The sequence below is a fragment of the Herpailurus yagouaroundi genome, unplaced genomic scaffold, assembly GCF_014898765.1.
Source record: "Herpailurus yagouaroundi ecotype Mexico unplaced genomic scaffold, PumYag 100, whole genome shotgun sequence".
Taxonomy (NCBI): domain Eukaryota; kingdom Metazoa; phylum Chordata; class Mammalia; order Carnivora; family Felidae; genus Herpailurus; species Herpailurus yagouaroundi.
In genome coordinates, this window is record NW_024412391.1 from 62,426,446 (window position 1) to 62,441,030 (window position 14,585).

The 14,585-nt window shown below is 41.5% G+C and overlaps 1 protein-coding gene across 2 annotated transcripts in view; it reads left to right on the forward strand.

The window, feature by feature from the left end:
• Positions 1–14,585, forward strand: part of PON1 (paraoxonase 1) — a 35,308-nt gene that overhangs the window by 10,868 nt on the left and 9,855 nt on the right. For both annotated transcript variants that reach the window (XM_040472617.1, XM_040472618.1), the window contains exons 5-7: positions 5,083–5,209; positions 8,898–9,098; positions 10,281–10,362. In XM_040472617.1, the coding sequence (XP_040328551.1) occupies positions 5,083–5,209; positions 8,898–9,098; positions 10,281–10,362 (410 nt within the window). The remainder of the gene's footprint in view (positions 1–5,082; positions 5,210–8,897; positions 9,099–10,280; positions 10,363–14,585) is intronic.

Sequence of the window (14,585 nt, forward strand, 5' to 3'; positions counted from 1 at the left end):
TGTCTCTACATTAATTCTCAAACCCAGATGCACACAGAAACCCCTGGGGGATTTTATATCGACTGAATTTTTTTTCTTTTAACCTTTTTACCCTTGTTTCTTCCACTCTCCACTCCCCACCTCTGGCAACCAATCTATGAGTTTTGTTTTTTGTTTTAGTTTTTAATTCTACATATAAGAGCTATCACATGCTTTTGTTTTTCTCTCACTTAGTTTGCTTAGCATAATACCCTTGAGGTCCATCCATGTTGTCACCAATGACAGGATTTTGTTCTTTTTTATGGCTGAATAATATTCCTCTGTGTGTGTGTGTGTGTGTGTGTGTGTGTGTGTTCATCCATCAGTGGACACCTAGGTTGTTTCCATGTCTTGACTATTGTAAATAATGCTGTGATGAACATGGAGGAACATATATCTTTTCAAGTTAGTGTTTTAGTTTTTTTTTTTTTTTTTAACATTTATTTATTTTTGAGACAGAGAGAGACAGAGCATGAACAGGGGGAGGGCCAGAGAGAGATGGAGACACAGAATCTGAAGCAGGCTCCAGGCTCTGAGCTGTCAGCACAGAGCCCGACGCGGGGCTCGAACTCACGGACCGTGAGATCGTGACCTGAGCGAAGTCAGACGCTCAACCGACTGAGCCACCCAGGCGCCCCTTAGTTTTTTTTAGATAAACACTTTAAAGGAAATTCCTGGATCATATGGCAGCTCTATTTTGAATTTTTCGAGGAAACTCCAAAGTTTTGAGGAAACTTTTTCATAGTGGCTGCACGAGTTTTGATTCCCAACAAAAATGCACAAGGATTTCCTTTTTCTCTATATCCTCACCAACACTTGTTTTTTTGTTTTGTTTTGTTTTGTTTTTGTCTTTTTGATAATAGCCATTCTAACAGGTGTGAGATGGTATCTCATTGTGGTTTTGATTTGGATTTCCCTGATGAGTAATGATGTTGATCACCTTTTCTTGTACCAGGACATTTTCTTGGCCCTCTGTATGTCTTCTTTGAAAAAATATCTTTTTGGATCTTCTGCCTGTTTTAAAATCAGATTATTTACTTGCTTGTTTTTGCTATTGAGTTATATGGGTTCTTTATATATTTTGGATATTCGCCCCTTATCAGATATATGGTTTGCAAATATTCCTTTCCATTCAGTAGGTTGCCTTTTCATTTTGTTGGTGGTTTCCCTTGCTGTGGAGAAGCTTTTTAGCTTGTTGTAGCTCCACTTGTTTATTTTTGCTTTTGTTGCTTTTGCTTTTGGTGTCAGGTTTAAAAGAATCATCACCAAGGTCTTGGGGCGCCTGGGTGGCGCAGTCGGTTAAGCGTCCGACTTCAGCCAGGTCACGATATTGCGGTCCGTGAGTTCGAGCCCCGCGTCGGGCTCTGGGCTGGTGGCTCGGAGCCTGGAGCCTGTTTCCGATTCTGTGTCTCCCTCTCTCTCTGCCCCTCCCCCGTTCATGCTCTGTCTCTCTCTGTCCCAAAAATAAATAAAAAAAAAAAACGTTGAAAAAAAAATTTTTTAAAAGAATCATCACCAAGATCTATGTCAAAGAACTTACTGCCTATGTTTTCTTCTAGGAGGTTTATGGTTTCAAGTTTTCTACTCAAGTCTTTAATCCATTTGTAGTTAACTTTCGTGGATAGTATAAGAGTGGTTGAATTTCATTCTTTTGCATGTAGCTGTCCAGTTTTCCCAACACAATTTATTGAAGAGCCCATCTTTTCCCCATGGTATATTCTATATTCTTGGTTCCTTTGTCATAAATTAATTGACCACAAGCCATATATAGGTTTATTTCTGGGCTCTCTATTCTGTTCACTGATCTATGTGTCTATTTTTATGCCAGTACCACATTGTTTTAATTTTTATAGCTTCATAATATAGTTTGAAATCAAGGAGCATGACACCTTGCTCTTCTTTTCAAGATTGCTTTGGCTATTTGTATTTTGGTGTGTGTGTGTGTGTGTGTGTGTGTGTGTGTGTGTGGTTTCATACAGATTCCAAGACTATTTTTCTATTTCTACAAGAAATTCCATTGGAATTTTGATATGGATTATATTGAATCTGTAGATTACTGTAGGGACACTTTAACAATATTGATTCTTCCAATCCAAGAGCATGCTGTACCTTTTTATTTGTGTCTTCAATTTTTCTCATTAATGTTTTACAGTGTTCAATATATAGGTCTTTCACCTCCTTGTTTAAATTTATTCTGAAGTATTTTATTCTTTTTGATGCAGTTGGAGATGGGATTGTTTTATTTCTCTTTCTGATAGTTCTACTCAGCATATAGAAACGCAACAGATTTCTGTGTATTGAAGTTGTATCCTGCAAGTTCACTGAACTTGTTTAGTAGTTCCAACAGCAGGGAGTTTTAAAAAGCCTAGTGAAGGGGCCCCTGGGTGGCCCAGTTGGTTGGGCATATGACTTTGGCTCAGGTCATGATCTTGCGGTTAGTGAGTTCGAGCCCCACATCGGGCTCTGTGCTGACGGCTCGGAGCCTGGAGCCTGCTTCGGATTCTGTGTCTCCCCCTCTCTCTGCCCCTCCCCTGCTCATGCTCTGTCTCTCTCTGTCTCTCAATAATAAATAAATGTTAAAAAAATTAAAAAAATAAAAAGCCTAATGATCATATCCTAGCCCCAATAATTCTGATTCAGTAGTCGGTTTGAAGAAGGCCTGGGTGGCAGTACTGGTTAAAAGTTCTCCAGGTGATAAAATATAAAGCTGGAGTGGAGAGCCACGTCTGTACTCATGGCCTCCATCTCCTCCGCAGACAGTCCCTCCTTCCATCTTTCTTTCAGACTTTCTCCACTGCGAGTGACTAAAACTGCTGCCCTAAAGTCACCAGCAATGTCCTTATTAACAAACTTTCTTTCTCCCAATTCTCCCTCCCTTCCTTCCTTCCTTCCCTCCCTCCCTCCTTCCTTCCTGCACCTCATTTTATGCTGTTGACCACTTTCTCCTTCAAGTAAATTGCTCCTCCCTGATATTCCAATATACTTATCTATCTTAGTTCTAACCCTACTACAGTCTTTTCCCTGTTCATTGTTTCATCATTTATTTCAAAGTCTCTGAACATTCCCCAAAAGACTGATCTTTTGCCTCCTTTTATTTGCTCTATTTCAGAAAGTTCAGCCAAGTCACACCCCTTAACTGTCCCTGCTTTCCAAGAGAATATTGTTAATGGGCTATTCTTTTTTCTTTTTTCTTTTCTTTTTTTAGTCGGCTTTTCAGTTCCATTTCTGTAGCTTACTAGATTATTCTATTTGGATTCCTCTCCTATAGCTGCTTTAAACTCAAAATGTTGAAAACTGATTTTTCATCCTTTTATCTTTTTTTCTTTACCTATACCCCATATGAAGTCTCTTCTTTTATATATACATGTATAGTCCCCTTTCAGTGATCTCCCCACCCATTTATCAACATCATATTTTATTTTTAAAACATTTTTAAGTGCAAAGAAATACACTGTTGGGTATGTGTACACTTTTAAAAATAGAAGGGAGTAATATTACACAAACCCTTCTATAAAGTGCTTTTGCATTTATCATTACGTTATGGACTCCCTTCTCTGATTTCTATGACAGTGCATTTAGAGCTCCTTTGCAATGGCTGTTTAGGATTCAGTTGCATGGGAGTGCTGTAATATTGTTCTTCTGCTGATGGATATTCAGTCTGTTCCTGCCTTTATGCTCATTGCAAACAATGCCAAAATAAACATTCTTGTATATATATCTTCTGAGAATATTTCCTTAGGAAAAATTCCTAGAGGTGGAATCTTCCGCACACAACACGAATCTGGGTTTCAGTCCTCACTTACATTTGACTTCTGACTCCCCCACTCCTCAGCCATCATCAAGGACTTTTGATGCTTCCTGCCAAATGTCCTCCTATCCTTTCTTGCCATTTCTTGTCTATGCCACCCTTCTGGCCCGGTGCTGTCTCCCCACACACCTGGATTACTACTGTAACTTCAGGTCAAGCTACTCCTTTGCTCCAAGGCCCCAGTGACTAAGCCCTGCGTCCTTACCTTAAGATTGGCCTTGGCTAGCTACATCTATGGCTGCAGGCTTCCGACTCTTTCTTTCCCTCACTCTACTCCATCCAGAACCTTACTATTCAGTGAATGTGCCAAGGAAGCTCCTGCCTCAGGCTTTTTGTACACTCTCTTCCTTCGCCTGGAAATGCTCTTTCTCTACATACTCACATGGTTTGATCTCCTATTATCATTTTGTTTTCTGCTTTAACATCACTTCTTCAGAACTTCCCTGACTCTCAGGAAGAAAACATCTCATTACCCTTCATTCGGTTGTCTGGTTTTAGTTTTCCCTTTGTAGCACTTAGCACCAGTTAAAATAAACACTTGTTTGTTGAACGGACAAACTATAAGGAGCCTTCTAGTTGACTTCTCTGTTTAAATCTCTTCAGTCCAACCCACTAAACTTTGTATTGTTTTCCCTTAAACACCAATTTGGTTACATCAAAGGTTTCCAAAGACATGCCGCTTCTAAAGGCAAAGACTGTAATAATCTAACTTCGCTCGCCAACACTAATCACACCTTCTTGACCACTTAGATTGGCCTCTTTTATGTCTTAAAGCCATACTGACTCAGGGAAGCTGCTTCCCTTTGATAGCATCTCTCAGGTGTTCTTTTTATGGAATTGATCATTTTACACTGTAAATCGTACCTGAGCACACCTTCTCATATTGGTATTCTCCACATCTTTTATCTCTTTTATCTCAGCTCTGCATCTTGCTGAGACCATTTGCAATAGAAAGCTTAACAAGCTCTTTGGAGTTTTAGTGTCAAGATCTGCTCATTCTTAAGGTGAGGATTCCTCCCCCACCCCCACCCGTCCCTTGGAGTTTAGAGGTTTTTAGAGACTGTCACTACTTCTTCCTTTAGCCATTTTTCTTTGGAGCAATCACAAGTGCTTCTCTCTACAAGGAGATGAAAATATTCCATCTGCCTGACACCCTAAGTACTATTTGGGGGTGGGTTGAAATTGCTTTCTGGAGACAGGGCTGACAGCTGAGAGCTCAGTTAACGTTTCGAGTTTTGTTTTTCATCTCTTCTCAGATAATACCGTGTACCTGCTGGTGGTGAACCATCCAGATTTTAAGTCCACTGTTGAGTTGTTTAAATTTCAAGAAGAAGAAAAATCACTTTTGCATCTGAAAACCATCAGACACGAACTTCTGCCTAAGTACTGAGATACATCATATTTCTATTTTCTTTTCAAACCAGTGGATGGTTAATCTACCTTTAGTTTTTCCTTTTAGCCAGAGTGGGAGGGGGGAATAATGGCTAGTCGACTCTCCTTTCTAATGATCACAAACTCCTCCAAGCGTTCTTCTGTGGATACTTGTGAGGATTAAAACCCTTGACAGAAGACCTATTCTCTTCCTTTTTCATTTCCCAGGCTGCCCGGATGCTGACTAATGGCTCCCGGCCCAAAATGTCCATTTGAACTGTTATCAAGAAATAACTCCAATCTTCTCCAAAACCACACTTAGTATTTCAAATCCAAACCGGTTTCACAGATGAATTCCACATCTTGAGCTTGCTTATTTATTCATTCATTTATTTTTGTATTTAAAAAATAGAATCTTAGATGTTTCTATGAATTAGAAACATATACCCAAGGGAGATCTGAAATCTAGTGCCTCTAAGACCTTCCTGTACTGCCTCTACTGCTGTTTTTTGCACGTGATTTGTGTAAGAAATTTATCTGTGGTTAACACTCAGCTCCAATCCTAGACTTTTTGATAATATAACACAAGGAAAAAGAAAGCACTCAGGGATCCCTGATCAACCCCACATAAAGTCAACTTCCTCACTTGCCTTAGGATTTGGTTTATGAGGTTAGTGATGGATTTGGGACAATAATCTGACGCTGTCTTCCCAAACAATCTTTATCCTTTAATCATTAAGATTTTCTAGAATCCCAGCCTTTATTTGAATAACTAACAGTCAGCATTAGCAGGATTTGTAAATCTAGATTTCTTTTAAACCTTGTGTTATTTACATGCAGGGGGGCTAGCAGAATGCTTAGCACATCACATCGTATGCACTCAGGGTTCCCAGTATCCCCTCCTCTTTTTTCTTACTTGGTGGTTTCAAAGACAGAGAAATTGAAGTTGGAGAGAAATGGAGTTACTGGATGAAGGCCAATCCACGAATTAGTAGTTGAGTAGGTACTATATGGCTCAAATCTTCTGCATCCCTGGGATGGGTGAAAATTCAAAGAACAGCTTCTGGTGGGACAGTTCATTCATACATTCATTCAACAAATCTATTGTGGAAAGAGAATGAGAAAACTGAGTGTCTGGCAAATATGCCACATAGTAAGATCTCAATTAGGAAAAAGTATGCAGAATGGAGAAGCTGGGCTAATAATAATAATAATGGTAATAACAATGAGCTTTAACTATTAGTTAGGTGCTGCAATAACCAATTTAAACTGATGACTTTATTATCTTTTACAAATGCCTTCTTAATTAAGTGTTATTATTATACCATTTGGGATTTAAAACAACAACAACAACAACTTTGAAGCTTGGAGTATTTAACTTGCCTCAGATGATACTATCAGTAAAATGTGTATAGCTAGGATTTGAACCCTGGTAGCTTGAGGCTGAAGCTGTTCCTCTGAGCCGCTATGAAATAGTGAAACTTACTTTATTTGTTTCACAACTAATCTTGGAAATCTCAGATTTTTCCAGTCTCCCAGGGTTAGAGTATTTTTTCTGGGCCAACTGCAAAATTATTTGTCTTTGGTAATGTAGAACCAAACCGAAAATAACCACAGTGCCACAATTAACCAAAATTCTGCTCTTTGAACCAAAGGACTAGCCATGTATATTTTCTGCTTTGTATTTGATGGTTGTTTATACTGCTGTTTATAGCATCAATGTTCCTGTTACCAATCTATTATGATTTAAGCATATTATTAACTATAACACAGTAGTCATTATTGGTCATCTGCTATATGCCAGGCATAATGTCAAAGTCTTTGTACTCATTCTTTTATTTCCCTAACCTCTCAAGGTACAGAGAGGAAATGGAGGCTTGGAGTTTAGTCACATGCTATGGCCCCATATACGTAACAAGCAACGTCAGCATTCAAATGGGGTCTATAAGATTTCAAAGCTATGGGGCGACTGGGTGGTTCAGTTGGTTAATAATGCTTCGGACTTCGGCTCAGGTCATGATTTCACCTTCCTGGATTTGAGCCCCTCGTCAGGCTCTGTGCTGACAGCTCAGAGCCTGGAGCCTGCTTCAGAGTCTGTGCCTCCCTCTCTCTCTCTGCCCCTCCCCAGCTTGTGCCCTGTTTCTTTCACTCAAAAATAAATATTAAAAAAAAAAAAGATTTCAAAGCCATTACTCTGACACATCCATCTCTGCTCCTTTTTATGAAAAACAGGCAAATGATTGTAAAGTATACTCATTTTGGATATTTACTTTTAAAAAGGAGAGGGAAAAAAAGAGAGAGAGGAAAGAGGTTTATGCCCGGAGCCTGTACACACTAATCCTAAATTCCTAGACGTTTTTCCTCATGTTGTGATAATGGCCACCGTTGACTGAGGGTTTAGTGAGTGGCAGGCTTTCCACAAAGCACACAACAGGCATTGTTGTGTCAAATTAAGATTCTGACCCTTAGTCTTAGACTAATGAGCTGTATGAATTTGGGAAAATTATTTAACCTCTCTTTACAGATGAGAAAACTGAGGCTCTGTATGCTTATCTAACTGGCCCAGGAGCCCAGAGCTGCATCAGAGCTGATGTGCTGGCTATTACGCCCCTGCAATAGAGCGGAGATAATTCTCTCCCAGATAATAGCCCTGGGGAACTTCTGTCACCTCAATCAGCAAAGAATGACTCACTTAAGTGTTCACTGTTGTACCTATTAAAGCAGAAAAATGGACTCATGTATCTTAGATTTTCAGTAACAGAGAGAATCAAAATCAGAAAGAAAATATGCCATAGTGTGCTGTTTCTGAGCATTCTTGTTCATGGACATTTTACTCAGTTTACAACCATGAAACTTTAAGGCCGGAAGTGAACTTTTAAAGCTGATATATAGACCAGTCCATCTCATCCTTTTACAGATAAGGAAACTGAGGCCAGGGCTTCATGTGAAATCATTAATTTTGCCTAAATTGCACAGCTAATAGTAGCAAAACTTTAAAATGCAATTCTCAAGATTGCCCACTGGCAGTCCTCCCACTGTCTGATGATGTCTCAGATTGTTCTAGATGAGAGTGAGTTCTAGATGAACATAAATAAATTGTGCCCTGATAATGATTCTTGGCCTAATTTAATGTCTACTGAATTTAAAGTATCTACACACACACACACACACACACACACACACACACACATCATAGCACTATTTTTAAGATACAACTAATATGATTTTTAAAAATATCTTTTTATTTATTTTTGAGACACACACACACACACACACACACACACACACACATACACACACAGAGCAGAGGAGGGGCAGAGAGAGAGGGAGACTAGAATCCAAAGCAGGCTCCAGGCTCCTAGCTGTCAGCACAGAGCCTGACACGGGGCTTGAACTCAAGAACCTGGAGATCATGACCTGAGCAGAAGTCAGATGATTAATCGATTGAGCCACCCAGCTGCCCCTAATAGGACTTTTATGTTACATTGCTAGAGCAACTTTTTGGGTTTTTTTCTAGAGTAATTGTCTTTAGGTGGGACTAATGCCTTATTAATTCTGTGCAGTAATAGCTAGAGTGAAACTCCATCCCACATCTTGATTTTTAGGAACAGACATTAATGAATGCTAATCAATGCATAATCCTGTAATGTACAACACCTTTGCCTGTATATATCATATGTGTGTGTGTTTGAATTTGCAGTTTGAATGATATTGTTGCTGTGGGACCTGAGCACTTTTATGCCACAAATGATCACTATTTTGTTGACCACTACTTGAGGTCCTGGGAGCTCTATTTGGGTTTAGCATGGTCCTATGTCGTTTACTATAGTCCAACTGAAGTTCAAGTGATGGCAGATGGATTTGACTTTGCCAATGGAATCAACATTTCACCTGATGGCAAGTATGTGAACTCTTTCAAATCTCGTACATTCTCCCAGATTCTTGTTAGATATCTTTTGAACATATTCATTCTCTAAATAACGTGGCAGGTTTTAACATGTTATCCTGGTAAGAGGAAATTAGGAAGAACTTTAAAATGTCTTAATTTTTCAGGGGATAAAATTTATCAAACATATTTTCTATTTTGTGTAGGCATACTCTTTAAATTTGTTTCATGTGGGTGGGGGGAATCTATGCTAAACATTTAGTATTGCTAAATAGCTTTGCTTTGAGGGAAGATTTTTGAGTGCATTATAAGACGAACAGCATGCAGTTATATATCTCAATAGTGCTGGTTTTTGACAAGATAAAGAGGTTGCACCAAAATGCAAATCAAGACACTGCTTTCTTAAGACAGTGTTACTATGGGGGAAAAGTCTGCCCTTCCATCCCCTAAAAAATTTAAAAAGAGCTGTATATCCATCCATATATCCTTCCTCATCTTGTATCATCATGGATTTCAGAGGGTTAGTAACATAATTAGAGGAAACATCATGGACAGCTTTCAGTTATTTATAGCACTTCCTGGTTTTCCAAAATAACAGATAATAAATCATTACTTCTCTTTTTGCTCTGGGGTGCATTGACCACAGGTCTCTGTGATGAGTGTGGCATTGCACTGTGTGCAAAATACTAAATGAACAGGGTCAGGACCAGACTCAGGGGAAGAGGGGAGGAAGACTTCTCTCAGATCCAAGCTGAGCATCTTGTCTTCTCTCATGCTTTCTCTGGCCTAAAACAAGAGCCTGATGGTCAAGGGGCTTTCCTGCAGCCTGCCTGAGAGAACCCATTATCCTCTGAAATGCAGAATCTGGGGTTTGTCACTCTATTGACAAACTAAGAGAAGTAGTATAATACATTTTGCTCCCAGATGTTAAGAGCTGGTACTAGGACCAAGTGTCTTCCCTTCTAGTCAGGGACAACTAAGTTCTTATCTTTAGAAATAACTTTTCAGAAATTAAAACTCTTTTGTGTACTATAAACTCATTGAGGTTTTTTTTCAGAACTTGGTGTGCTTTGAGATGGGCCCTGTTTTCCGGTCTCTAAGCAAAGTTTTTTCTTAGGAAGAGTTATTACAACTTCACCATAACCTTTTGAGTTGCGTTACTTCAAGTGCTTTGATGTCGCTCTTTCTTCTTTGAAGGTATGTCTATATAGCTGAATTGCTGGCTCATAAGATTCATGTGTATGAAAAGCACGCTAATTGGACTCTAACTCCATTGAAGGTAAGATGTATTAACACTATAAGTTTGCAGAGTGATAATTAGATTCTAATTGATTTGTGAAATTAAAAGTGAGCAAAAAAGGATTGTCTAATTGGAGTGGGTGAGAACCAATTTTTCACTTCTCTATTAAGAGTCAATAGCACCGTGTGTGTTTGTTGTTCACTTTCATTTGGCGGCAGAGTGGGAAGCAGCAAACCAAACATCCACCTATGAAACTTTGATTCCTTCTGCCCTCGTGAATTTTCAGTTGGGCGTTGTATAGCTCAGTTCCCCTTCCCTTCCTCTCCTCCCTCCTTTCTCCCCTCCTCTTCTCCCTCCCCTTTCTCTCTCTCCCTTTTATTTTTTCCTCCGTGTTGATGGAACAGCAAGGAAATGGCCTCAACTGGTATTTCATATGACAGCGCTCTCCACAATAATTATAAGTAATATACATATAAAGCCCCATAAAATATAAAGTACTCCCAGTGACCACCGCATGCCCCAGCAGTCCATCACTTTGCAACCTTTGTCTCAGTGCTTCCCCCTCTTGATCTCGAAGGTTCCTGAGCTCAGCAAGGGACCTGCCTCAGGTGGGACACTTGTTCCTTCTGCTCAGAGCATCTTCTTCCAGATCTCTGTGGCTCTTTCATTCATATCCTTCCAGTTTTCACTAAAATGTCCCTTCAGCAAGGCATTCCCTGGCCACCTAATCTAAGCTTGTGACTCTGCTCGCCTTGCTACACACATACACCATTAGTTTGCAACCTCAGGGGCTTCCTGGTGCAACCCGAACCCACCTGGCTCTACATGGAGGACAAGAAGAGACCAAGAAAGAGGCAGACCACTCCAGATCGGTTGATGGCAGGTTTAATAAACAAGGGAACTTATTTACTTGGCTCGTCTTAGGCAGCTGCAAGATGAGTTTCTCTCCACACCTGCTTGCCAGAATCTTAAAAGTTTATATAGAGGCCTTAATGGGGCTCAGTCACAGGTACCATCCAGATGGGCTCTACAACACCTACCTCTGTCGAGGCTGTGCCCTTGGAATGGTTCCCACTGTGCAAACAGTGGCAGAATGTACATTTCAAGGGCAGGGAAGAGGATGAGTAGCTTTCAATTGTCCAGGTCCAGCTTGAGGGTCAACCAGTGGTCATGTCCTCTCAATGACCTGCTCCAACACTCCATCCCTTGTGATAGCTTTTACAATCTCATCCACGCCCCTCTTTTGCAATGTGCCCAGGGCAGTCAGCAAGGGGTTTCGATAGCATGTGTGCAGCTTGTTTAGTGGCTATCTGGCTACACTGGAGGCAGATACTATAGCAACAATATCGGTACAGGCAAGAGTAAACACAAAGTAAGGCCATGATTCCCCAAATCAGTGGCAATTTCTTCCTCCAAGAGCCCCCAAATCTGAACCACTGATTTATTAAGTTCCCTGAGCTGAGGGTCAAATCAGTCAGGGTATTCACTTGTGTCCTTATGTGATTTAATAAAGATGACACATTAGCAGACTCCTCAGGTATGGACACACAACATTCTGTTTGGATAATGGCAAAGAGGTGGTGATAGTGTTCGAGGCCATCCTATTTTGGATGACAGCTTTTATCATTAGAGACATTTCAACGTTCAGTACAGACAGGCTTTGTTATCATTTAAGGCTTGCTGGATCAATCTGGTAGGGGCTTTGATGTGTGCTCTAACACCCTCCAGGACAATGGAGGGAACAAAGCCAGCGGCCAACTGATCATGCCAGTGGAAATAGAGTGTGCCCACCTGGCCTGGAGGGGAGGGAGCTTGGCAGTTGTTATGGTGGGGTGGACTCTCCCGCACGTCCAGGAAAAACACAGAGTGTAGGGCCCCAACCACATAGGTAGAAGCCATGACCCAAGATTGGGGCCACATGAGCACTGGGCCCCACTTGTGGCCACCCAATCAGTACCTGGGCAGTGTGACCTGTCAGCACCAAAGTAGTTGCCATCCTTTAATATGATAGAATAATTATACGGTACGAGCGATATCCATCCCATGGATACATTCCTGGTACGATTGGGTTGGTTCTGTTTAGAATGATTTTTCTGTTCCCAACATAGGGGTATCTGGGGGTTCCACTGTCTGTAGCCCTGGTAACTCACATAAACCCATCTCAAATCTGAGCATAGCCACCCCTAGCTTCAATGATGGTATTTCTAGGATTCTTCAGTCAGCAGTTTGATGGGGTGCCTGTGTAGTTTGACAGAAAAAGAATGCCCATGCCCAGTGTTACTGATAGTGTGTGCCATAAGCTGGTTTTCTGGATTAGTATTGGTAATATCAGATGGATTGAAAGTACTACTCCTAACTTGCTGTTTCTTAATGTACTACTTTAGGGCTTTTGGATCCCCTCCCCAGCATGGTGATACCTACTATGGCAATCCTGACCAGCAAGAGAAGGGCAGCTCTCCACATAGCTGACAATTGAATTGATTTTTTTTTTGTCAGGCATATGAGTGGTCCACTGTAGAAAGGTATTTTCCTCGGGTGCCCATTCTGTGACTGTACACTACAGAAACAGCAGAAGTTTTCAGGCCAAAAAAAATAGACATTTAGTAGGAACTTACATGGAGACCGTCCCCTTCTTTAAGAATGACACTTGTGGCCTCATCCTTAGATGTTAATGTGGCTGCAGCTTTAGGCATTTGACCATGTGGTGTATACCATACATGTTGGCCAGGGAAGGCAGCACCGTCAGGCATGAGGAGGTGGACTGGGAGCAGGATATGCCAGACTAGGACCCCTACCCTTTCCCCTCTTTCAGATACAGCGCATTTCAACAGGTCCAGCCTACAGCAGGACGGTGGGATCCAGGGCAGCCTGAGTAGTTCCCCTTCACCCATCCTATACAAAGTAAGTCGCCCATCCTGGAGGGACATCTCATTGCAAATTCCAGTAGATAATGCTTTGCTCAGGCATGATGGGGCTTGGTGTTTTCAGCAGCATAGTTCCTTGATCCATGGAGAGAGTTGGCACAATGGCTGCTTCTCATGACTTCTGGACCCTTTCAGTATTGGGTGCCTTGGTAGGGGTCCCTAGTCTGGCATCTGGAGAAACAGGGCCCTACTGGTCGATCATTCAAAGATATATAGTCCACCCGGCCAAGGTGGTTTTACTTGTTAGTAATTTCATTTGCTGCTTTAATATTCCATTTTTCCTTCCTACCACTCTTGCTATTTGTGGGTTATAGGGAAGATGGAACTTCCATTCAATGTTGTGTTATTTTGCCCAGTTTTGCACATGATGACTTTTGAAATGTGACCCCCAATCACTGTCTATTCAATGATGGTATTCATCCATATTACTCAGCTACTCTAATCCCCTGATGGTGGTAGCCATGATGACGAGGGAAAGCTTGGTTTAGGCCAGATGTGGTGTCCACACAAACCAAGGCATATTTAGAACCGCACTCACAGGCAAAAGGCTAATGCAGTCAATCTGCCAATCCCAGCGGATGGCCTCAGACTTCTTTGGCAGTTGCCTTGGGTGCTGTTTAAAACATAAAGGGCATGCTGCTACTGGATTGACTAAGTCTCTGTATTTTGAGGGCAATGGAGCCTCCTTGGAGATATACCCTCCCACCAGGGCACTGGGATGGCTACTTTTTTAATGCACCCAATCTCTGTATCTACGAAAGTGTTAGTTGCTAGTGCTTATACCCAAGCCAGGACATCGGCTTCCTGATTGCCAAAGGGTTTCAGTCCCTTGTGAGCTGAGATGTGGAAGCCAGTGAGGACTGACTGTCTCAGGTTCTTGCAGGCAGGCTCAAATATTTTTCCATGTATCCTGACCCCACCAGGGCTTACTCATGATTGTTCACCTTTCACTTTGCCATTGTCCAAGCCATAGGATGAATCCCTTTAGAACAGCCCAACTGTAAATACAAAGGGTTAACGGTCAGGGCTCATGAGTCATCACCAAACGGCCCCTTGTCAGGGCTGCGGTTTCTTTCCGCTTCCATCCAGATGGTGTCAGTGTCGGGCTGAATAGAAACTGCAGCGCCCCTGGATGGATTCCCTTGACTAGATCCATCCCCCACTCCCTCTCTGCAGGCTGTTGGGGCTGCCACAGGAATGGGGCCTGGGAGGGGTGGTGCATCTTTAGGATCTACATACTCTACAGGGCCCAGTAGCGCCCTCATTTCTAGAGACAGTGGGCTGGTGGATAGAGTGCTCCTCTGCAGCAGATAGGAATGCCACTTGGCCAACATGGGG